Raw genomic sequence first — 22,705 nt, forward strand, 5'->3', positions numbered from 1 at the left:
TCATTTTATATCTTGAATAGGGCATGGCTGATTTGCCCTGGCTGTCCTAACATTTCTGGTCCTCATGCCTCAGCCTCCCAAATAGCTAGGATTATAAGTGTGCCACTATACATGGCTACACATTTATGTCCACTGATGGACGTTTGGGTTGTTTATACCTTTTGGCCACCATGGATAATGCTAGTATGAACATATGTGGTGAGTTTTTGTGTGAGAACCCTCTTTTCTTGTCTTTTGGGATCATACCTAAAAGTGGAATTGCCGCATTACCTGGTAATCCTCTGTTTAACATTTTGGGAGCCGGGCGTGGTGGCGCACGCTTGTAATCCTAGCATTCGGGAGGCTGCGACCAGAGGATCGCAGTTCATGGACGGCCTCAGCTACTTAGTGAGGCCCTCCGCAACTCAGTGAGACCCAGTTTCAAGATAAAGAATTTAAAAAATAGGGCAAGGGATGTAGCTCGGAGGTCAAATGCCCCTGGGTTCCACCTGCAGACCTGAAAAAAGAAAAAAAAAAACCAAAAAAAACACATTTTGGGAAATGCCAGACTATTTCGCCTGTGGTCCTGTCTGAGGTCCCTCAGCAGAAGATTATTTTAATACTCGGGGTATAGCTCAGGGGCATTCTACCTCTGAGCTACACCCTGGGACCTGCGATCCTCCTGTCTCCGCCTCCCGGGTACTGGGATTGGGATCGCGGCGTGCGCACCGCACCTGACTCCAGCTGGCGTTTCAGTTGATGCTGAAGCTTGACGCTGCTGCCCTAGTCCTGGTGGTGATTTTTTGATGCAGGGACATTCAGGAGACGCAAATGAAGTATCTGTCTGAGTGGGACCAGTGGAAACGGTACAGCAGCAAGTCCTGGAAGCGGTTCCTGGAGAAGGCTCGCGAGATGACGACCCACCTGGAGCTGTGGCGGGAGGACATCCGCAGCATAGAAGGTACCCGCCCGCCGTCTCCTCTGCCGCGGCCCCGGGCCCGGGGCGAGTACAGCGTTGTCAGGAAGCCCAAGCCGAAATCGAGCATTCCCTCCTGCCATGAGTAAAAGCATCAAACCACGCGTAGGCTTAGCTTATCCCGGGACTTGGTCACCAGAAAATGTCACATATTTTTCTCTCCTTCAAGGGTAGCCGTCTTGGAATGGGGTCAGTGGTTTGCAGTGTCAGTAGTTACTAGACCTGCCGCTAGGTCTTGTTATGTAATTTGCTCAGGAAGATGCTCCTGTTATCTCTTACAAACACACACGTGTGGGTGGGGGGGTGTATTGGGGTTGAACCCAAGGGCATGCTATCTCTGAGCTACACCCCCAGACCTATTTTTTTATTTGTTTGTTTGTTTTTGTTTTTGGTGGTACTGGGTTCCTGGAAGTCCTTCTACCTCCGGGCTACACTCCCAGACCTACTTTTATACTTTTTTATTTGGAAACAGGGTCTCTTAAGCCATCACGGCTGGCTTCGAACCTGCGTAATCCTCCTGTCTCCGCCTCCCAAGTGCGGGGATGACAAGCGTGCGCCACCACGCCCGGCCCTTGTTTGTTTTTAAACAGGGTTTTGCTAGGTTGCTGAGGGTGGCCTCTAATCTGCGATCCTCCTGTCGCAGCTTCCCCAGTGCTGGGATTACAGGTGTGCACCACCATGCCCAGCACAAATGTGTTTTTTAATATCAAAACTATATTTTGTACTTTATATATTTAAAAACATTGTAGCCTGACGTGGAGTGCACACCTGTAATCCCACCCAGTCCTTGGGAAGTTGAGAGGAGAAAGATCTCACGTTCAAGGTCAGCTTCAGCAACCAAGTGACCCTCAGCAACCTAGTGAAACCCTGTTTTGAAACAAAATATAAAAAGGGCTGGGGGTGTAGCTCAGAGCTAGAATGTCCCTGGGTTCGATGCCTAGTACTACATATACACACACACACAGACTGGGATGGATTTCATAGTCTGCACCACATTATAGAGGTGTTCATAGCTCTGAAAATACCAAGAATCTCTGCTTTTCCATGTTGGTGAGAATTTGATATATGGTATTTTATTAGTCAGGTTGGGTTGCTATGATAAAATACCAGTCTGGGTAGCTGAAGAAACAGAAAATTGGGAACTTGGGGTGTAGCTCAGTGGTAGAGTACTTGCCTAGCATTTGAGAGGCCCTGGGTTCAATCTCTAGCACCCCCTCATAAAAGAGGAAAGAAAGAGGTGTGTGTGTGTGTGTGTGTGTTTGTGTGTGTGTGTGTGTGTGTGTTGCTGTTGCTTGAACCCAGGGGCATTCTACCTCTGGGCTACATTCCCAGCCCTATTTTATTTTTTTGTTTTGAAACAGGGACTCGCCAAGTTGCTGAGGGTCCCACTAAGTTGCTGAGGCTGACTTTGACTCTGCGATCCTCTTATCTCAGCTTCCAAATACTGGGATTACAGGCGTGTGCTACCACGCCTCGCTGGTGTATTTTTATGCGTATGGTTCTAGAGGCTAGAGCAAGCCTTCTTACCTTTTGCTTGTATAGCCTCGTTATGGGTGTTAGCAGGGGGGACAGAGGGAAAGAGAAGCTAAGAAATAGAGATGGAGGAGAAAGGGACAGAGAGGAGAGAACACAGCTTTCGGGCATTTCTTCTTCTTCCTCTTCTTCTTTTTCTCCTCCTCCTCCTCCTCCTCCTCCTCCTCCTCCTCCTCCTCCTCCTCCTCCTTCTCCTTCTTCTTCTGTACTATGGATGGAATCTAGAGGCATTCTCCCTCTGAGCTACACCCCAGCCCTATTTTTTTCCTCTTTATTTTGAAACAGGGTCTCAGGGAGTTGCAAAGGACCTCACTAAGTATCGGAGGCTGGCCACAAACCTGCAGCCTCCCAAGCACTGGGATTACAAGCGTGCGCCACCATGCCCAGCGTGGTGCCTCTTCTTACATGGGCGCTGATCCCATCAGGAGGACTCATGAGCTCATCTTCCCTGAGTACCTCCGAAGGCCACCACTGGGGGTCTAGAAGGAGGGCGTGCAATCCAGGGCACAGAAACTGGAAGTTGTGCAAAAACATAAAACCAGCGAGGAATGTTAAATATTTGGGTAACATAGTAGAGTTGGGGTGGGGCAGTGGGAATAAGATTTCAGAGTTCCTACTGTAAACCCAAATGATTTGCAGACATCATCACCTCAAACTGCCAAGATGGAAAGCTCGTGAATTTTATTAGGAATGTGACCACCGAAAGATGCATGGATAGTGCCATATTTCGAGTCATGTCATAAATAGGCAATAATTAAGAAAGCTTTGCATCGGTGCAGGGATAGATAGGTAGACCCGTGGAACAGGATAGAGTTCAGAAACATATATGGGCATCTATAGCTAGAAACATATATGGGCATATATTTAAACATATATGGCTAAGAGGCAGCAATAAATCAATGGCGTTGAAATATCAGGCAATGGTTAACACCCCTGACCACTGAAGTTCAAATTTCTTTCTTTTTTTTTTTTTTCCCAGGGAAATTTGGCACTGGGATTCAGTCCTATTTCTCCTTCCTGCGCTTCCTGGTGTTGCTGAACTTGGTAATATTCCTCATGATCTTTATGCTGGTGTTGCTGCCAGTCTTGCTCACCAAATACAAAATCACCAACAGCACCTTTGTGCTCATTCCATTCAAAGACACAGGTGAGCTTAAGGTTGGTGTACCATGCCGAGTGGTGTGCTCACTGTACCCCTAGCTACAGTGCTTCCTTTATCAGCAGTCTTCCTTCTAAGTCCCAGGTGACTGAATTAGTCAGGATAAGTGAGGCTATGCTGCAGTAACAAATGGCCCCATGTTCCTTAGTGCCTAATTAACTTCAGAGGCTTATTTCTCACTCACAGTCCATATCCATCATGGGTTGGTGGTCTTCACTCTGGAACCCTTGATAGTTTCTGTGGTTCAGGGGAAAAGAACCATGGCAAACTTGGCTGGCCCCTGACACATTTGCCTGGAAATGACATACGGGCCCTCCTGAGTTCATAAGGGCACTTGAAAGGACCAATGCATGGCACAAAAGTGGGATTTTTATGAAACATAATGCGGTCCTTCCCCATGACTCCCTTTCAGGATTTTTATGTCTGATAAAGGTGATGCTCAAAGCTATCTTTCATTCAACACCAGTCCTGTGACAGACGCTGTGAGAAGTGCCAGACCATGTTTTCTTATTGAATTCTCGACACAGACTTATCTTTTGGGGACCTATTTGCTCACACGAGGAGAGTTTCAGTCATTCTACAGATAACTGCTGAGTGCCTCTGGGTACCCGGCCGGGCGCTGGAGTAAAGCTGCATGAGCCAGGCTGGTTCTAGGTCTTCTTAACACCAGAGCCCTCGGGCTTCTCTTGTCACTGTGCTGCTTTCCCGGAAGACCCAGCAACTTAGTGAGAGCCTGTTTCCAAATAGAAAGTAAAATTGGGCTGAGGGTGTAACTTGGAGGTAGAATAACCTTGGGTTTAATCCCTAGCACCACAAAAAAGGGAGGAGGGGGGCTGAAGGTATATCTCAGAGGTGGAAGGAAGGAAGGAAGGCAGTCAGTCAGTCAGTCAGTCAGTCAGTCAGTCCTGAATTCAGTTTTCAGGTTTAGCTCCATCAAATAGGGTTGAACATTTAAATAATGAGATGGATGAATCCATTATTCAAATAACACCTTACTATTGCATGTTTAACTCATTTTAAAAATAAAATACTTATTTAAATTATAAATAAACTGATGACAAAGTTTTCCATTATTTAATCTAGAAAATGTAACAGTTTGAGATGTCACTGTGGGTTCTTGTTCTTAGCTAGTTTAGAAAAAAATATCCAGACCTGCACTGCTGCAAACTCGAGCAAAGTTTTATTATTACAAGGTAGAAAGGGGGACAGCGCGATTATATCACTACATCAAAACCCTGATGTCTTTGAACATGTAGAATTTTTTATAAGAATTCATTCCCTCCTTTCTCCCAGCCTGCGTAGCCAATAGCCCTCTTTCCCCACCACAAGCAAGTGCAGGCCGCCGGCTCTCTCTGCCGTGTGAGCCTTTTCTGTTCGTCTTCCGTGTTCATTCTCCCCGGGACAAATAGGTCTGACATCACTGACCAACATGTGTGGCTTGGTGAGCAAGGTCAGGGTCCTGCCTGGTGGAAGCCTGCTTTGTTCTTTCTTTTATTTTTATTCTTAAAGTTTAAAGCATGTATTGTCCACCTGTATCCTCGGTGAGTTCTCAGCTTCTTTCTACCTCTCTCTGCCAGAAGTTATTATGTTGAAAACATGTTTCATAATAAAGAGAGACGGGCACAGGAATATAGTTTTTTAAGTATGGAGGCTTGGGGACTCTTAACTATTTTGCGTTATTAATAATATTAGGTTGCCGGGCGTGGTGGCGCACGCTTGTAATCCCCGCGCTTGGGAGGCGGAGACAGGAGGATCGCGCAGGTTCGAAGCCAGCCGCGCGCGCTGGCTTAGGAGACCCTGTTTCCAAAATGAAAATGTAAAAATAGGTCTGGGAGTGTAGCCCTGAGGTAGAAGGGCTTCCAGGAACCCCAGTACCACCAAAAAATAATAAAAAAAATAATAATATTAGGTTAATATAGCTTGCTTTTTCATCTTTTAACTTTAGTCCAAACTGTTGCGAGAGTCTGTGTACTTCTTTTTCTAAGTGCAGCTGTCTGTAAATTCAGCACTCGGTGTTTAGCTGGGCTAATAGTCAACGTTTAGCTGACCAAGGTCAACCTTGGCCGCAGCTCTTGGCTGATAGCTTAGAGACAGAAAAAAGGATTTTATTGTTTAGCCTAAGTTTTTTTTTTTTTTTTTTTGGTACTTAGGGTGGAACCCAGGGGCTTTTCTATTTCTGGGCTATACTCCAGATCTATTTTATAATTTATTTGGAAACAGGGTCTCACTAGTTTAGAAGTAGCTGAGGCTGGCTTCGAACCTGTGCAATCCTCCTGTCTCAGCCTCCCAAGCACTGGGATTACAAGCGTGTGCCACCAGGCCTGGTTCTTTTAGCCTAAATATGAAAGCCTGTTCTTATTAGTAATTAATACTGTTCTTATTAGCAGTCAATACAGGCTTAATCCTCATCAAAAATGAAATGTAATCCCAGCATTTGGTAGGCTGATACCGGAGGATCGCGGTTCACAGTAGCCTCAGGTACTTCGGCCCTTTGCAACTCAGTGAGAACCTGCTTCAAAATAAAGAATAAAAAATAGGGCAGGGGGTGTGGCTCAGTGGTAGAATGCCCCTGGTTTCCATCTCCAGACCCACCAAAAAAAAAAAGAAAGTATAAATCACTGAATAATATTCATAATTTCAAACTGACTATTAAATGGGCTGATATGTGTAAATTCCTCAGCACGCGCTTGGCCCCTGGGAAACGCCGGCCAAGTGGAGGCCGTTGTTTTTTTAGTCCTGTTTCTAGAAGGTCTGGATGCCAGCGGAGCCTGCACATGGAGCTGAGCGCTTAGCGTCCGGGCTCTGCTTCCTGCTCGGCCCTCCCCTGGGCTCAGCAGGGCTTGGCGTGGGGGCGGGAGGCCCCTCCTGCAGGGATGAGAGCCCAGGCTCTCGTCTTTCCCTCATTTCCTCCAACTGCACCCTCTCTGCGCATGTGCTGTTTAACTCAGTCAACTTTTTCCCTTAAGCAAGGATCACACACCCCTTCCTTCCTCCCCATACCTTCCTTCACTCCCTCCTTCCTTTGACAAATACTTAGCGAGCACCTACTGTGTGCAAACACATTTATGTCCGAGCACCTACTATGTGTGAACCCATTTATGTCCAAATATGCAAATAGATGAGGCGTATCCAAATGTATATTACGTGCATAGGGACGCAAATTGCAAAAGACAGGTGAGAGAGATTGCCACGCTCTTTCCAACTAATGTCCTTGTTTCTGTTTCTTACAGATATCCAGTGCACGATATACCCAATCAGTAGTTCTGGACTCATTTACTTTTACAGTTATGTCATAGACTTGCTTTCCGGCACAGTAAGTATTTAAGCTCATCCTTTCTGTGGACCTTGAAAATGCTCATGGTGGTTGATTTAAAGATCAGCTCCCGGCAGGTCCGCAGTGAGGGCCAGACACCAGCGTTGACTTAGGAAAAGACCAGGACTCGCTGTCGCTCCCCCAGCAAGGGCGGTGCTCGTGCGCCCACCTGTTGCCGGGACGTGCCCGGAATCCTTTCTCTTCCGCCGCTGAGGTCCCTTCCCTAGTCCCTGCCACCTTTGCACTGGCCTGAATGAAATACTGAGCTCCCCACCTAAGAAAGTTGCAGAGAACAGGGCACCAAAACAACTGATTTTTCTGACCCTGAAAAACCTAGATCACACAGATGAGGGCTGTGGCTCTTCTACCTAGAAATTACCCAGGGAGGCATGTGTGATGCTCATGTTCCCATCACACAGGCACATACATGAATTCATGCCCATACACGCCACACACGTATGCTGACATAAATAGATTCCCTGGAATCCCTCAAAGATTTATTAATACCAGCTTAGCAAAGGGAATAAATATGCTCTAACGTGGAATAAATCTTTTTTTTTTTTTGGTGGTACTAGAGGTGGAACCCACAGGCTTTTTACCTCTGGGCTATACTCCCAGACCTATTTTTTATTTTATTTTATTTTATTTGGTAGCAGAGTCTCACTAAGTTGCTGAGAGCCTCACTAAGTAGATAAGGCTGGCTTCGAACCTGTGCGATCCTCCTGTCTCAGACTCCCAAGCGTGGGGATTACAAGTGTGTGCCACCACGCCCGGCTAGAATAAATCTTACTACACACACACACACACACACACACACACACACACACCTAGAATGTGAGTTCTTGAGCTGGGAGCGCTGGTTGCCTGCGCCGGGCTGACCGTCTCGCCCGGCTGTGCTCCAGGGTTTCTTGGAGGAGACCAGCCTCTTCTACGGACATTACACCATCGACGGCATCAAGTTTCAGAGCTTCACCTACGACCTGCCCCTGGCTTACTTGGTCAGCACGGTTGCCTACCTGGCCCTGAGCCTCCTCTGGATAGTGAAAAGGTGAGTTTACCCCGTTGCATTCTCTTTGCGTTACCTTGGTGGCTGCAGTCTCTTAGAGCTCTCTGGGCTCTAAAAAGAGTTGCCCAGAAGAGGAGCTGAGTCCCGGCAAGGGGAAAGATTTGCAAGTGTGTTGGCCGCCGAGGAGACCCGGAGGACCGGAAGTCAGGGTCCTGGGGCTGGAGTGCCCGGCCGAGCCCCTCCGTCGGGGTGTTAACCGCACTGGCAGTTTTGCATTCCTGTCCCGGGCACCCCATAGTTTTGCTCTGGTGAGTATGCTAATTAGATCTCCATTGGGTTGCAGTGGGCAGAATTCAACTCTGGCTAACTGGGGCCAACGGGGATTAACTGGCACCAAGACCCAAGAAAGGGAAGAAACTCAGTTACAAGGACCAAGGCAAAGTTGATGTTTGGGCTAATAGCAAAGCCAGGGCTCCTGTCTCCGAGCCTCCCGTGTGATGGCAGCTTTCTCGAGGGCTGAGAGGCAGGGCGTCTCGCCCTTCCCATCACATTGTGACTCTCTGGGGGCAGAAATTATTTTTTTGTTTTGTTGTTCTTTTTTTTCTTTTGGTCTTGCTGAGAAGTGAACCCTGGGGATGTTTGACCTCTGAGCTACATCTCAACACTATTTAACACTATTTTATTTTTTATTTGGAAATAGGGTCTCACTGAGTTGCTGAGAGCCTCATTAAATTGCTGAGGCTGGCCTCAAATCTGAGATCCTTCTGTCTCAACCTCCCAAGCACAGGGATTACTGGTTTTATCATTTGCCCAATGGCGATTCTTTGAAGAGACCTGTTGGCTTTGCCTCCTGTAGGTGCCTATCCTGACCCTTCTGTGGTGGCCGTGGGCAGCAGACTGTGATGGGACCCTGTTAAATCAAGGGCATGGCCGGCCCTCGCACCCATCAGCCCTGGACAGTGGGGCCGGGGTTGTATAATGACTGGCATGGCATTTCCTTAATCACCATGAATTCCTTTAATAACTGCCCCACACGGTACAATGGCCTAAACACGAAAAGTTCCATTTCTGGACTTCACAGGAAATGTCCTGAATTAAAAATCTCGGTATGAAATCCTTTTAGGACTGTGCACTTTGGGACGGCACCTGCGGTGGTTCTAACAGACTCTTTGCTGTGACTCTGTGGACAAGGATTGATCACAGTAATTCTTTCCCCTTCATGGCTCCCCGGCAGACCTTAGGAGCAGTCTGTTTCATCTGCAGAGGACCACGTGTGGCATTTGGTGTTTTTTTGTCGTCAAGGGTCAGTGTAGATATTTCCACGAGACCACTTGATTGAATAAAAATTTTGAGGCCAGGTAGGGTGGTGCACATTTCTAACCCTGATACTTGGGAGGCCGAGAGGAGGATCGCAGACTTGAGGCCAGCCTCAGCAACTTAATGATGAGACTCTTAGCAGCCTAGGGAGACCCTGTTTCAAAACAAAAAAATAAAAATAAAAAGACCTGGGGTATACCTCGGTGGTAGAAAGCCCCAGGTTCAATCCCTAGAACCAAAAAAAAAAAAAAAAAGCAACCGAGTTTTGCATCTGGCCCAAAAAGGTACTCATTAAATATTTAAGTCACTTATTTATCCACTGGCTGGTCAATATATGATTCAGGCATCATGATATTAAGGTGGCAAGACAGCCAGGTACCAGCCCTTGAGGAATTGAAAACTTGCTCAGGATAAGGGGCTGTAAACAGCAAACACACAAGATAATGGCAGATTAGGCTCATTATCGAGAAGAAGATGGACTGATCTGAAGTGAGGATCGGGATTTTAGGCGGAGGAGATAGGAGCCATGGAAGGGATATTTGGGCTGAAACCAGAAGGATGATGTGCTAGCCAGTTCATTTCGGCTCACAGTTTCAGAGTTTTCAGTCCATGGTTGCTCGGCCCCGATACTTTGGTGTGTGGCCGCAGGGCGCCTCTGGTACCTCGGTGGGAGGCGCGGTGGAGGGTGACCTCACGGCCTCCCTGTGACACCGGGGCTAGGACCAAGCTGATGGGAGGGAGCTGGCTCTGGGGAGACTCAGAGGAAGAATCGTAGCTGGAGAGGGGAGTGGGGACTGTCAGTGCAAAGACCCTGAGGGAGAACAGGGATTCACGTGTTTATGGAAAGGAAAGCCTGCCCCTGCCGCTTTATTTTTATTTTTTTAATTTTTTTAATTTAATTTTATTTTTTTAAAATTTTTTATTGGTACACTGTATTCATACATCATAGTGGGATACAAAGAAAACTTCTGTAGACATACATGCACACATCGCCAGTCAACCCCCACCCGATCCCCACCCCATTCTCTCCCCATCCCTCCCTCCCATGCTTGGCTTAGTGGTTGACATCTAGTATTATAGCAATTTATCCAAAATTAAAAATGATAATCTCACATAACAGTTTCATTTGTCTGATACCAAGCTTTTGATAACATAAAGATAACATTTCAATATTTCTTTTTGCTTTCTTTCTTACCAGAGAATATTTTTTCTTTTTTTTTTTTAAGGTGAAACTATCATATATTTATATATTTATTTTTCAGAAAAAAAATCTATCCTAATATGGAATATGGATTCTAGATACCCAAAACGATCTCGAAAAAGAACAAAGTTAGGAGATGTATATTTTCTGATTTCAAACCATATAAAGCTACAATAATTGAAACAGTGTAGTACTGTTCTAAAGGCAGATATATAAACCATTGGAGTTAAATACAAGCCTAGAGCTAAATTCTTCCATATATTGTCAAGTTATATTTGACAAGGTTTCCACGAACATTTGGTGGAGGAAATACTAATCTTTTAACTAAATATTGTTGAAAAATAATAATTACATGAAAAAGAATAAAATTGGACCCTTACCTAATCCCATATACAAATATTTACTCAAAATAGATAAAAGACCTAAATATAAATCTTAAGACTATAAACTTTTAGAAGAAAATCTGGGTCATAAAACCTCACAACATTGAAATTGGCAGTGATTTCTTGGATATGATTTCGATGGCACAGGCAACAGAAGGGTATACAAACTCCCTAGAAAATAAAAAAAAAAATTGTATATCCAAAGACAATGTGAACAGAGTTAAAAGTTACTGATAGAATGGGATAAAATATTTCCAAATGCTATATCTGAAGGTATATTAATATTCCAACCAGAAATCCTAAAAATTAACAACAATAAAGGCAAACAGTACAATTTAGAGATAGGTAAAAGACTAACATAAGTAATGAATCTCCACAGATAACTAATCTTAGTTGTCTGTTGGGTGGAAAATCTTGTTTCCCCCTGCCGCTTTATAGCCGAGTGGCAGACGGCCGGAGAGAAGGCAGAGCTAGATTGCACGGCGTCTCTGTGTCTTATCAAAGTCTGGGTTTTATTCCACCTGTGATCCAAGTTACTGGATGAATAAAAGAACACAATTTTCAGCAGTGAAATACTTGGTTAGCTACTCCGTATGTATAGAGTAGTCTAAAACGTATGCCTCTCAAGTGGGCCGGATAGACAGTCATGTCCATTTTCTCAGACTTTATTTCCTTATTTATTTATTTTAGTGGTACTGGCGACGGAACCCAGGGGCGTTCTACCTCTGAGCTACACCCCCGGCCCTTTTTACGTTTTTATTTTGTAACAGGATCTCACTAGGTTGATGAGAAACTCTCTGCTTGCTGCAGATTGGGGTCACGGGCACGTGCCGCCACCACACCCGGATTTTATTTTAGGCCTGAGATGAAGCTAGTTCACAGGCCTGTGTTTTGCTGCGTTGCTTTAAGAAGCGCACTTGTGTCTGGGGCCAGGTCGGTGGAAGGGTTCAAGATCAACCTGATCCGGAGCGAGGAGCACTTCCAGAGTTACTGCAACAAGATCTTCGCGGGCTGGGACTTCTGCATCACCAACCGCAGCATGGCGGAGCTGAAGCACAGCAGCTTGCGGTACGAGCTCCGAGTGAGTGCTGCGGCCTTCCCCTCCGAGGGGTCCCCATCAGCCAGGTCGGGATCAGAGAGCTGAGCTCACGGCCTGCAGAGGGTCCCGGCAGGAGCTGGGCCGTCTGGGCTGCTCAGCAAAGCGTCCCTAGCTTTTGGCAGCAAACAGCTTTCCAGGGTTGATCGCCTTGAACCCAGGGCTCTGGCGGAGTGGGGCTGGGAGGGGAGGCCGGGATCCACAGTGGGTGGGAGGAGTGGTATCTTACCTCTGCCCCTTGCCGTCTTACACTGTGATTACCCCACCCCATGAGAACCTGTCATAAATACTGCTTGTGCTGGAGACATGGGATAAAGGATACTATTAATGGTAGAGGCTGGAGTGGAGAGCTTATGAAAAAGTACAAGAGAATTTTCAAATTAATGAGAAAAGGAGACAAAATAACATTTGGGTAAAACCCACCAAAAAAAAAAAAAAAAAAAAAAGGGACAAGCAAATCATAAGCTTCATACAGTGAGGGGGAAGGGATCAAGTCAAAGGTATTCTTTCTTACACTAAATGTAAGCAGAGCAAATTATCCTATTAAAAGCAAAGACTAGCCAGACCTAGTGGCATACACCTGTAATCCCAGTACATGGGAGGCTGAGGCAGGAAGATGGCAGATTCATAGCCAGTCTCAGCAACTCAGACTGTTTCCAAATAAAAAAATAAAATAGGGCTGGGGATGTAGCTGGGAGATAGATCAATTCCCAGGACACCCTCCCACACACAAAATGCAGAGACTGAGACTAAGCTGGGTGTGGTGGTGCATGACTATAATTCCATTACTTGGGAGGCTGAGACAGGAGGATCGCAAGCTTGACGCCAGCCTCCACAACATAGCAAGACCTTGTTTCAAAATAAATAATAATTCAAGTGTGGTGGTGCATGCTTGTCATCCTAGTACTTGTTCTAAAACAGGAGGATCACAGGGTTGAGCCAGCTTCAGCATCTTAGTGAGACCCTGTTTCCAAATAAAATAGGTTGGGAGTGGCGGGGCGTGGTGGCACACGCTTGTCATCCCAGCATTCGGGAGGCTGAGACTGGAGGATCGTGGTTTGTGGCCAGCCTCAGCTACTTAGCGAGGCCCTCTGCAACTCAGTGAGACCCTGTTTCAGAGTAAAGAATAAAATATTGGGCAGGGGGTGTAGCTCAGAGGTCAAATGCCTCTGGGTTCCATCCCCAGACCCGCAAAAAAAAAAAAAAAAAATAGGTTGGGAGTGTAGCCCAGAGCCCAGAGGTAGAAGGCCCACGGGCTACACTCCCAGACCTATTTTTTAACTTTTTTTTTTATGTAGAAACAGGGTCTCTTAAGCCAGCAAGACTGGCTCCAAACCAGCGTGATCCTCCTGTCTCCGCCTCCCAAGCGTGGGGATTACAAGCGTGCGCCACCACGCCTGGCTTAATGGCATTCTTAAATAGGAGAGTGTGCCTTGATGTGGGCTTTTAGTAGACAAAAACAAAAACAAACAAACAAAAAAACTGGTTGAGCTTAGTCTGGAAAGATATCTTGGGAGATGTGAATATTTAAGGTAAATTTTTCTTTTTGGTACTGTGGCTATTTCCTAGGGCCTTCTATCTCCAGGCTATACCTCCAGCCCTATTTTATTTTTTATTTGGAAACAAGGTCTCACTAAATTGCTGAGGCTGTTTTTGAACCTGTGGTCCTCCTCTTCGGCCTCCCAAGTACTAAGATTACAAGCATGTGCCCCCACGCCCGGCTAAGGCGTGCTTTACCTCTGAGCGACATCCGCAGCTCTGTGGGTTGCTGACCGTCCTTGCTAAGTTGCAGCAGGCGGTGGGGGAAGATTCCACTCCTCCCATCTACTGTGGCTCCCGGCCTCCCCTCACAGCCCACTCCACCAGAGCCCCGGCTTCAAGGAGATCAGCCCTGATTAGCCGTTTGCTGCCCAAAGCTCTTGAAAATCATGCAGGGGATGCTAAGTTATAAAGATGAATGAATAGGATCTCACAGGCTCTGCCCCCCAAACAGCCCTTCGTCCTAGTACAGATGAGTTTCCTTTGGCCCGCAGGCAGATCTGGAGGAAGAAAGAATACGGCAGAAAATAGCGGAGAGGACGTCAGAAGAAACGATCCGCATCTACTCTTTGAGGCTGCTTCTCAACTGCGTCGTTCTGGCCGTGTTAGCGGCGTGCTTCTATGCCATCTATATAGCGACGACCTTCTCGCAAGAACACATGAATAAAGTAAGTCGGCCAGGGGAGTCAGGGCAGTTTGCGTTCTGGGGGCTCTGGGGACCGAGGGCCTTGCAAATCCGGACGCTAGAGGCCATCACCTCTGTTGGCGGCGGGGACATAAATTTGGATGAAACGACAAAAGTAAAATAAGAGGTGATCAGTGCCTTTTTTCCCCCTACCCCTGAGCTACACTCGCAGCCCTTTTTTAAATTTTGAAACAGGGCCTCACTAAGTTGCTGAGGCCATCTTCCAACTTGTGATCCTCCTGCCTCGGCCTCCAAGTACTAGGATTTCAAGTGTGTGTCACCACACTCAGCTCAGGGCCCACTTTTTTAAAAAATTGTGGTACCAGGGATGGAACCCAGGGGGCATTCTATCTCCAAGTGACACCCCCAGCCCTATTTTTTGTGTGTGTGTGTGGTACTGGGGTTCCTGGAAGCCCTTCTCCCTCCAGGCTACACTCCCAGACCCATTTTTTTAATATTTTTATTTGGAAACAGGGTCTCTTAAGCCAGCGCGGCTGGCTTTGAACCTGCACGATCCTCCTGTCTCTGCCTCCCAAGCGCGGGGATTACAAGCGTGCGTCACTACGCCCGGCCCCAGCCCTATTTTTTATTCTTTCTAATTTTGAAACAGAGTCTCACTCATTTACGAAGGGCCTCGCTTATTAGCTGAGGCTGTCCACGTACCGTGATCCTCTGGTCTCAGCCTCCCAAATGCTGGGATTATAAGCATGCGCCACCATGCCTGGTGTCCATGCCCGCTTTTAAGAGAAATTTTAGAAAGCATCTGAAATGGTTTCTGTCATTCCTACTCTTTCTGAAACTTAGAATGTTCAAATTCAGGCTGGACTGTCTTCATTATCCCTGACTCCTCTACTTAATAGCTGAGGCCTCATTGTACCTAAAATAGCATTGAAATATCCAAGCTGAAACTGGGCATGGTGGCACATAGTTGTAATCCCAGTACTTGGGAGACTGAGACAGGAGGATCACAGGTTTGCGGCCAGCCTCAGCTACTTAGTGAGACCCTGTTTTAAAATCAAGAATAAACAATAGGGCTGAGGGTGTAGCTCAGAGGTAGAACTCCCCTGGGTTCAATCCCAGTACCGCCAAAAACAAAAAAAAAAATTTAAGTTGAGCTCTGCCTGGTGACACACACCTTTAATTCTAGCTACTTGAGAATTTGAGGCAGGAAACTGCAAGTTGGAGGCTGACCTGGGCAACTTAGACCCTGTCTCAAAATAAAATTTAAAAGGCCTGGGATGTAGCTTAGAGGCAGAATGCTCCTGGATTTAATCCTATGTCTGTCTGTCTGTCTGTCTCTCTCTCTCAACACACACACACACACACACACACACACACACACACACACACACACACACGTTGATCTAGCGGCTCTGCTTCATTAAATCAACCATCAGGGCCCAGGTTCCATCTGTCTTGTGGCTCTCCCATCTAGAGTGTGGCCTTTCCTGTACGGTACAAGATAGCGCAGCACACATCCACATTCTACCCAAAGGGAGGAGGAGGAGGAGCTAGAGAGGACACAGCTCTTTCCTTTGGGGCATGACCTGGAGTTTGACTTAAAAATTCTGCTCATATCTCCTTGACTAGAGTTAGTCACATGGCTGTACCTAGCTATAAGGAAGACTAAAAAAATTTTTTCTGAATCTCAGATAACTGTATATGAAGCTAAGTAATCTGTTACCATGAAAGAAGGAATGTCTGTTCTCAATAACCAGTACTTTACCCTTGAAAACACTTTCAATTGCTAATCCATCCAGAGCTCATGGATTTTTTTAATATGTTACCTTAATAAGCCAAAGAGAACTCATTTTTCTTCCAGCATGGTACTGGGTACCTGTGTTTGAACACCTAAGGAAGGAGCTGGCTTATGTCTACCGGCCTTGTTGAATGACAAAACATGTTTTGTTTGTTTGCCCAGCGTGCCTGGTTGAGTTCTCTTCAGCTCAATTCAAGTGTGTGGCCTCATCCCTTCTTATGCTTCTGACCAATACATTTTGTTATCTTCCTAGGAAATTGACAAGATGGTGTTTGGAGAGAACCTCTTGATATTGTACCTGCCGTCCATTGTGATCACGCTGGCCAATTTTATCACCCCAATCATCTTTGCCAAGATCATCCACTATGAGGATTACTCCCCAGGTTTTGAGATACGGCTGACAATCCTCAGGTAACACCTAGCGGCAGGCATGCCAGGCAGATCACCACTTGCTCATGGCAGACGTTGCTAATCGATCACGGCACATCTTTCTGCGTAGCTGAGAATCCCTTCTTCTTCAGATGGGACCCCGTGAAGGAATCAGAATTTGTACACACAGTGGGATGCCTCTGACTTTAGAGTCTGCTCCTCAGGATTGGCCTTTGGTCCATGTAGTGTCTGTGTTGACAGCTGAGGGGATAGAGTGGGGTCCCAGGAATGGATGTTGCTGGGAAAATGTCAGAATTGACAGGTTTGTGTGGGGGAGAGTCTGGCAAGTTCACATGAGTGAGTGAAGAGGGTGGGATGGGAGAGTTTTCTTTCTGCTTCTCTAACACCTAAGATTGCATTTGTTTTTGTTTGTTTGTTTTTAATTTTACTGGGGTTCCTGGAAACCCTTCTACCTCCGGGCTACACTCCCAGACTTATTTTATGTATCTTTTTACATTTGGAAACAGGGTCTCTTAAAGCCAGCGCGGCTGACTTCGAACCTGGGCGATCCTCCTGTCTCCGCCTCCCAAGCGCGGGGATTACAAGTGTGCGCCACCACGCCCGGCTGTATTTTTTTTTAAAGTAACTTTATATTCTGGAATTTTTCAAACAGAAAAATGGTATAATGGAGGCTTATGTGCCCATCAGTTAGTTTCAACCATTTCTAACCTTTTACCCAATTTTTATCCATTCTCTCTAGTTCTAGATTGATGGGGGGAAATGTTACAAAGAAATCTGGTTTTGTTTTGTGGGTGGGGCATTCTGGGGATTGAACCCAGAGACATCCTATCTCTGAATTACACCCCCAGCCCTCTTTACTTTTTATTTTTTAAACAGGGTTTCGTTGGGTATGATGATGCATGTCTATAATCCCAGCTCTTGGGCAGCTGAGACAGAAAGACCACAGGTTTGTGGCCAGCCTCAGCGTTTAGCAAGACGTTTCCGCAACTTAGTAAGATTCTGTTTCACAACCAAAAAATAAGAAAGGGCTCTGGGGTATAGCTTGGAGAGAGAATGTCCCTAGGTTCAATCCCTAGTACCAAAAAAAAAAAAAAAAAAAAAAAAAAGGGAGAGAGAGAGAGAAAAGAAAAGAAACATAATCTAACATAACAAAGACCAACATCTTTTGATCCTCGCTTTACAGTCCCGGGCCACCATGCTTGGCATCTGCTGGATTATTTTAAGCAAACCCTGGTGACATGTCATCTCAGCTATAAGCACTTGAGTAGCACTCCAAGTGGTGAGGGCTCGGTTTAGCCTCAGATCATCACACCTGCTGAAGTGGAGCCAGTCTCCCTGGAGAAGGGCAGGTGACTTGTTCACATCCAGAGCCGCAGAAGGTCCACACTCTGCATTTGGTTGTTAAGTCCCTTTTATTAAGAATTCTTTTTCAACTGAGCATGTTGGCGTATACCTGTAATCCCAGTACTTGAGAGGGAGAATCAGGAACATTGCAGGTTCGAGGCTAGCCTTAGCAATTTAGCAAGACTCTGATTTGAAATAAACACTAAAAAGGGCTAGAGGTAGAGCTTGGAGGGAGAATGCTCCTGGGTTCAGTCCTCGTTACCAAAAGAAAGAGAAGAAGGAAGGGAGGAGGGAGGGAGGATGGACAGATGGACAACCCAGAAGGAAGGCAGTCTCTTTGTGCACCCTCCTTGCCGGCCCCTCTTCCCTCCTCTCCTTTCTTCCCTGCAGGTGCGTCTTCATGCGGCTGGCCACCATCTGCGTCCTGGTATTCACCTTGGGCTCCAAGATCACATCCTGCGATAACGACACTTGTGAGCTCTGTGGCTACAACCAGAAGCTCTACCCGGTGAGCCTGCGGCTGCAGCTCACTGTGGGGGGAGGTCGTTCGGTGACAGTGTCGTGGTCAAGAGTACAGCTCTCGAGGCCATGCCACGACACCTATGGGGCCCTCTTCCTAGCTCTGGCTGCGGGCCAGCCACATGGGAGGGCGTGAGAACCAGAGTCCGTGCTGGCGCTCGGGGCAGTGGGGTCTGGAGATGTTGCGGGGGTCCTCGGCCCGAGGGGGCCTCAGTGCGTGTCTCGGCCTTCCGTTCCAGTGCTGGGAGACCCAGGTGGGGCAGGAGATGTACAAGCTCATGATCTTTGACTTCATCATCATCCTGGCTGTGACGCTCTTTGTGGATTTCCCCAGAAAGTAAGTGTGTGGGGTCCCCCTCTGACACCCACTCAACCCTGGAGGCTCCCCACGGGGTGCTGGGTGACTCCACAGCCCCCAGAAAACCTCTGAAGACGGGGAACTGTTGATGATGTAGTGCCTGCCAGCTGCCCAGTCTGAAGGGGGCACTGAGAACCAACCTGGGGCTGTTTTCCATGGGGCTTCCTGGCTGCAGACCCCAAGACGCTGCATCCCAGGAGGCCGCAGCAGAGGCTGTGTCCTGACTTGGAGTCAAACCCCAGTACCGTCTCTTGCTAATCACGTGACCTTGGACGAGCACTTTCAGCTCACTGCCTGATCTCACCTGTGATCGAAGCAGGACCCATCACAGCCTTGCTGGGAGGAATAGAGGAGTCAGTGCAGAGAAAAACACTGAGCGCCGGCTGCGGTGGTGCACACCCATGATCCCAGTGTTCTGGAGGCTGAGACAGGAGGATTGTTGCTCTGAGGACAGCCTCAGCAAGTAGTGAGACTCCTAGCAACCTTGCAAGACCTTGTTTCAAAATAAAACAAAAAATGCCCAGGGGTATAGATCAGAGGTAGAATGCCTTTGGGTTCAATCCTAGTATCACAAAACAAAACAAAATCACTGAGAACAGGCCATGGTAGGAACTCCACAAAACAGTAGCTAGCCACCCTGACTTTTTATTTTTTGGTGGTACTGGGAGTGGAACTCAGGGGCTATACTCTCAGACCTATTTATTTGGAAACAGGGTCTCACTAAGTTGCTGAGAGCCTCACTAAGTAGCTGAGGCTGGCTTCGAACCTGTGTGATCCTCCTGTCTCTGCCTCCCAAGCACGGGGATTACAAGTGTGCGCCACCACGCCTGGCTCTCTCTCTCTCTTTTTTTAATCTTCTGTTTTTGCAGTGCTGGGATTGAACCCAGGCCCTTTTGTATACTAGACAGGCTCTCTACCACTGAGCTATTCCTCCGGCCTAGACACACAGTCTTACTGGAAGGTTTCTTTGTTTCCCACACCACAGAGATCACAGCACATCCACAGGATCCACAGCTTGCCCCCCCTTGCAGCCCTCAAACCAGATATCATCGATGACTTTCCATCGCAGGGCACAGGGATTTCCCTCCTCCGTTTTAAGGACTGTGTAATATTTCACTGTACCTTATCCCTGGCTTATGCAGTATCGATCCAGCCCTTACCGACGGGCATTTAGCTTGTGTCCAGTCCTTTTGCTGATGGACAGCAGTGCTGCAGGGAGCCCCTGCGGATGTCTGTCTCGGGCCTCGGGCTTCGGATGTCTCTAGAAAGCGTCTAGGATCCTGGGAAGTGGCGTTGCTGGGCAGTAGGGTCCCTATAAGCTGTTTTCTGTCGGGATGCTCAGTACTTTCTGGGCCAGAGGCCACTTATCCTCATCAAGCTCGGTGAAGTAGCTCTTGCCGTAACCTCTCGCCATGTTCCAGGTGAAAAAAGCGAGGCTGAGGGTCACCCGGAGCCTGTAGTCATGGTTTCGGGTGCTAAGTTGTGGCCCCGAGACCCCAGCCCTGGCCGTAACGATTCCAGAGTTCATTCTGTTCTCCGGGTTTGACACACGGCTGACTAACCGGAGTCCAGGGGAAACGGCCCGGCTGGGTGGGCGTGGGCCGGGGCCGTGGCAGACGCCCGTGGCCAGGCAAGACCTCCCCCGGCTTGTCTCCAGGCTCCTGGTGACCTACTGCTCCTCCTGGAAGCTGATCCAGTGCTGGGGGCAGCAGGAGTTCGCCATCCCCGATAACGTCCTGGGCATCGTGTACGGACAAACCATTTGCTGGATCGGCGCCTTCTTCTCGCCCCTTCTCCCTGCCATTGCGACCTTGAAATTCATTATCATCTTTTATGTGAAAGAGGTGAGGAGAGCGGGGAGGCGGCTCAGCCCCGGGACCAGCTCTGTTCTTTTCCAGTGCGGGGGGTTGAACCCGGGGCCCGGTGGATGCGGAGCCCGCGCTAACCACTGGGCTTCACCCCAGCCCCGCCCTGGGTCTTCCCGGGTCCCACCCCATAGCCCAGGAGACCAGCGACTACGGCCTTCTGTAATACGTACGTACTCTAGAAAAAGCCTTCCGTGGGCTCTCACTTTTTTTTTTAATTTGGAGAATTTATGAATTGCTTTGCTCCTGTGATTTGAATTTTGTTTTTCTGTGTAACCGTCTAAGAGTCGAGCCTGAGTTGATCATCCAAATGACAGTGTTATATTTTGTGTGTGTGTGTGTGTGTGTGTGTGTGTGTGTGTGTGTGTGTGTGCGCGCGCGTGTGTGCGCGCGCACACTGGGAATTGTTAAACCCGGGGAAGTTCTACGGCTGAGCGACATCCCTGTCCTTTTTATTTTTATGGTACTGGGGTTGGAACCCAGGGGCTTTTCTACCTCTGGGCTATACTCCCAGACCTATTTTATATTTTATTTGGAAACAGGGTCTCACTAAGTTGCTGAGAGCCTCACTAAGTAGCTGAGGCTGGCTTCGAACCTGTGCGATCCTCCTGTCTCAGCCTCCCAAGCGCGGGGATTACAGGTGTGCGCACGCCCGGCCTTCCTTTTTATTTTTTATTTTGAAACAGTCTTGCTGAGTTGTTGAGGACCACACTAAGTTTCTGAGGCTGGCCTCAGAACCTGCAATCCTCCTGTCTCAGCCTCCCAAGTATTAGGATTACGGGCATGCGCCGCCATGCCCGGCTTCAATTTTGGTGATGTTTAAACTAAAACTTTTCCTATTTATGTATCTTGTAATATTTTTTACAAGATAAAAAATCTATTTTTGCCTATCTTGTAATTTTCAGTTTGCGTTTTGAAACTGGTACATTTATTTTCAGGTCTTGGGTTTACTTAAGCCCTTAAATGTCTCACAGTTTTAGACATTGTGCCCGTTCAGGTGTTTGGTGGGTGAAGCGGCCCCACAAATCACTAGCTTACCTGAACTTATCAACCAGACCAAAACATATTTTGCTTGAATTTTGCTGGGCTTATTTTGTTGCCAGGGGCACTGTACCTCCGAGCTACACGCCCAGCCCTATTTTGTAGTCTTTTTATTTTTTGCAACAGGGTCTCACTGAGTTGCGAAGGGCCTCCCTAAGAGGCTGAGGCCGTCTGCAAACCGCGATCCTCCAGTCTCAGCCTCCTGAATGCTGGGATTACAAGTGTGCGCCACCACGCCCGCCTCCAACATTTATTGTTTAGCTATTATGCTGAGCCCTGAAGATTCAAAAAGATGGAAATAATAATAGTGCTAAGAAAAGCCAGTGATATTAATATTATATGCACCCACTGTGCCCTGCCTCACGTAGATTAGCATGCAGTGTTTACACTCGGCCTTGGAATAGGTACCATGTTTTAGAAAGGAGGAAGCTGACGTCAGAGAGGTTAAGTGACTTCCTGCTGTGCCCACAGGAGAGACAGTGCGGCGTAGTGACCTGGGTCCTGGGCGCCGGGGGACGCGAGCCCCGGGCCTCCGCAGTGGGCCGCCTCCCGGGCAGCCGCCGAGGGCCCCTGGTGCTCTGTCTGGGCTCACAGGCTGTTCTGGGTCCTGGGGCATCGGGCGGGCTCGGTGCCCTCATGCAGGGTGGAGTCTTTTAAAATACTGATAAGTGGATGCGCTCTTTCCCTCGACAATTGATATATCCCTTAGTCTTTTTTTTTTTCCTTCGTGAAAATACTTATTTTTAATGTGTAGGAAAAAATTAGATGTTTATAAAAATTTTAAGCAAAATACTTCTTAATTTGGTAAGCATCATAGTAGATTCATTTATACATACTTTGTAAAGACATTAAAAATACTTCACAAAACTTGAGCCAGCTGTGGTGGCGCACGCTTGTAATCCCAGTACTTGGGAGGCTGAGACAGGAGGATCGTGCAAGTCTGAGGCCAGCTTCAGCTACTTAGTGAGGCTCTCAGCAACTTAGCGAGACCCTGTTCCCAAATAAAATATAAAATAGGTCTGGGAGTGTAGCCCGGAGGTAGAAAGTGCCTGGGTTCCATCCCCAGTACCACCAAAAAAAAAAAAAAAAAAAAAAAAAAAAATCACAGAACTTAAATCTATTCCTACTAAGTAGAGTTCTGAAATCTGCCGTTTCCATCCAGCAAGCGCACACAGATATGTAACAGTCTTTTGAAGGGCTATATACTATTCCATTTTCAGATGTACTTTACCCTTCAAGAAA

At 47.3% G+C, this 22,705-nt stretch overlaps 1 protein-coding gene across 1 annotated transcript in view; it reads left to right on the forward strand.

The window, feature by feature from the left end:
* TMC7 (transmembrane channel like 7) overlaps positions 1-22,120 on the forward strand; it is a gene marked incomplete at both ends in the record, with an annotated part of 37,475 nt that extends 15,355 nt beyond the window's left edge. Inside the window, 11 exons of the mRNA XM_080703941.1 lie at positions 792-940; positions 3,468-3,635; positions 6,878-6,960; positions 7,863-8,008; positions 11,801-11,948; positions 13,997-14,170; positions 16,200-16,357; positions 18,071-18,188; positions 18,439-18,536; positions 20,215-20,401; positions 21,935-22,120. Coding sequence (XP_080560067.1) covers positions 792-940; positions 3,468-3,635; positions 6,878-6,960; positions 7,863-8,008; positions 11,801-11,948; positions 13,997-14,170; positions 16,200-16,357; positions 18,071-18,188; positions 18,439-18,536; positions 20,215-20,401; positions 21,935-22,120 — 1,615 coding nt within the window. The remainder of the gene's footprint in view (positions 1-791; positions 941-3,467; positions 3,636-6,877; positions 6,961-7,862; positions 8,009-11,800; positions 11,949-13,996; positions 14,171-16,199; positions 16,358-18,070; positions 18,189-18,438; positions 18,537-20,214; positions 20,402-21,934) is intronic.
* Positions 22,121-22,705: the final 585 nt, after the last annotated feature.

The sequence above is a fragment of the Muscardinus avellanarius genome (genome assembly GCF_963383645.1).
Source record: "Muscardinus avellanarius genome assembly, chromosome: 10".
Lineage (NCBI taxonomy): Eukaryota > Metazoa > Chordata > Mammalia > Rodentia > Gliridae > Muscardinus > Muscardinus avellanarius.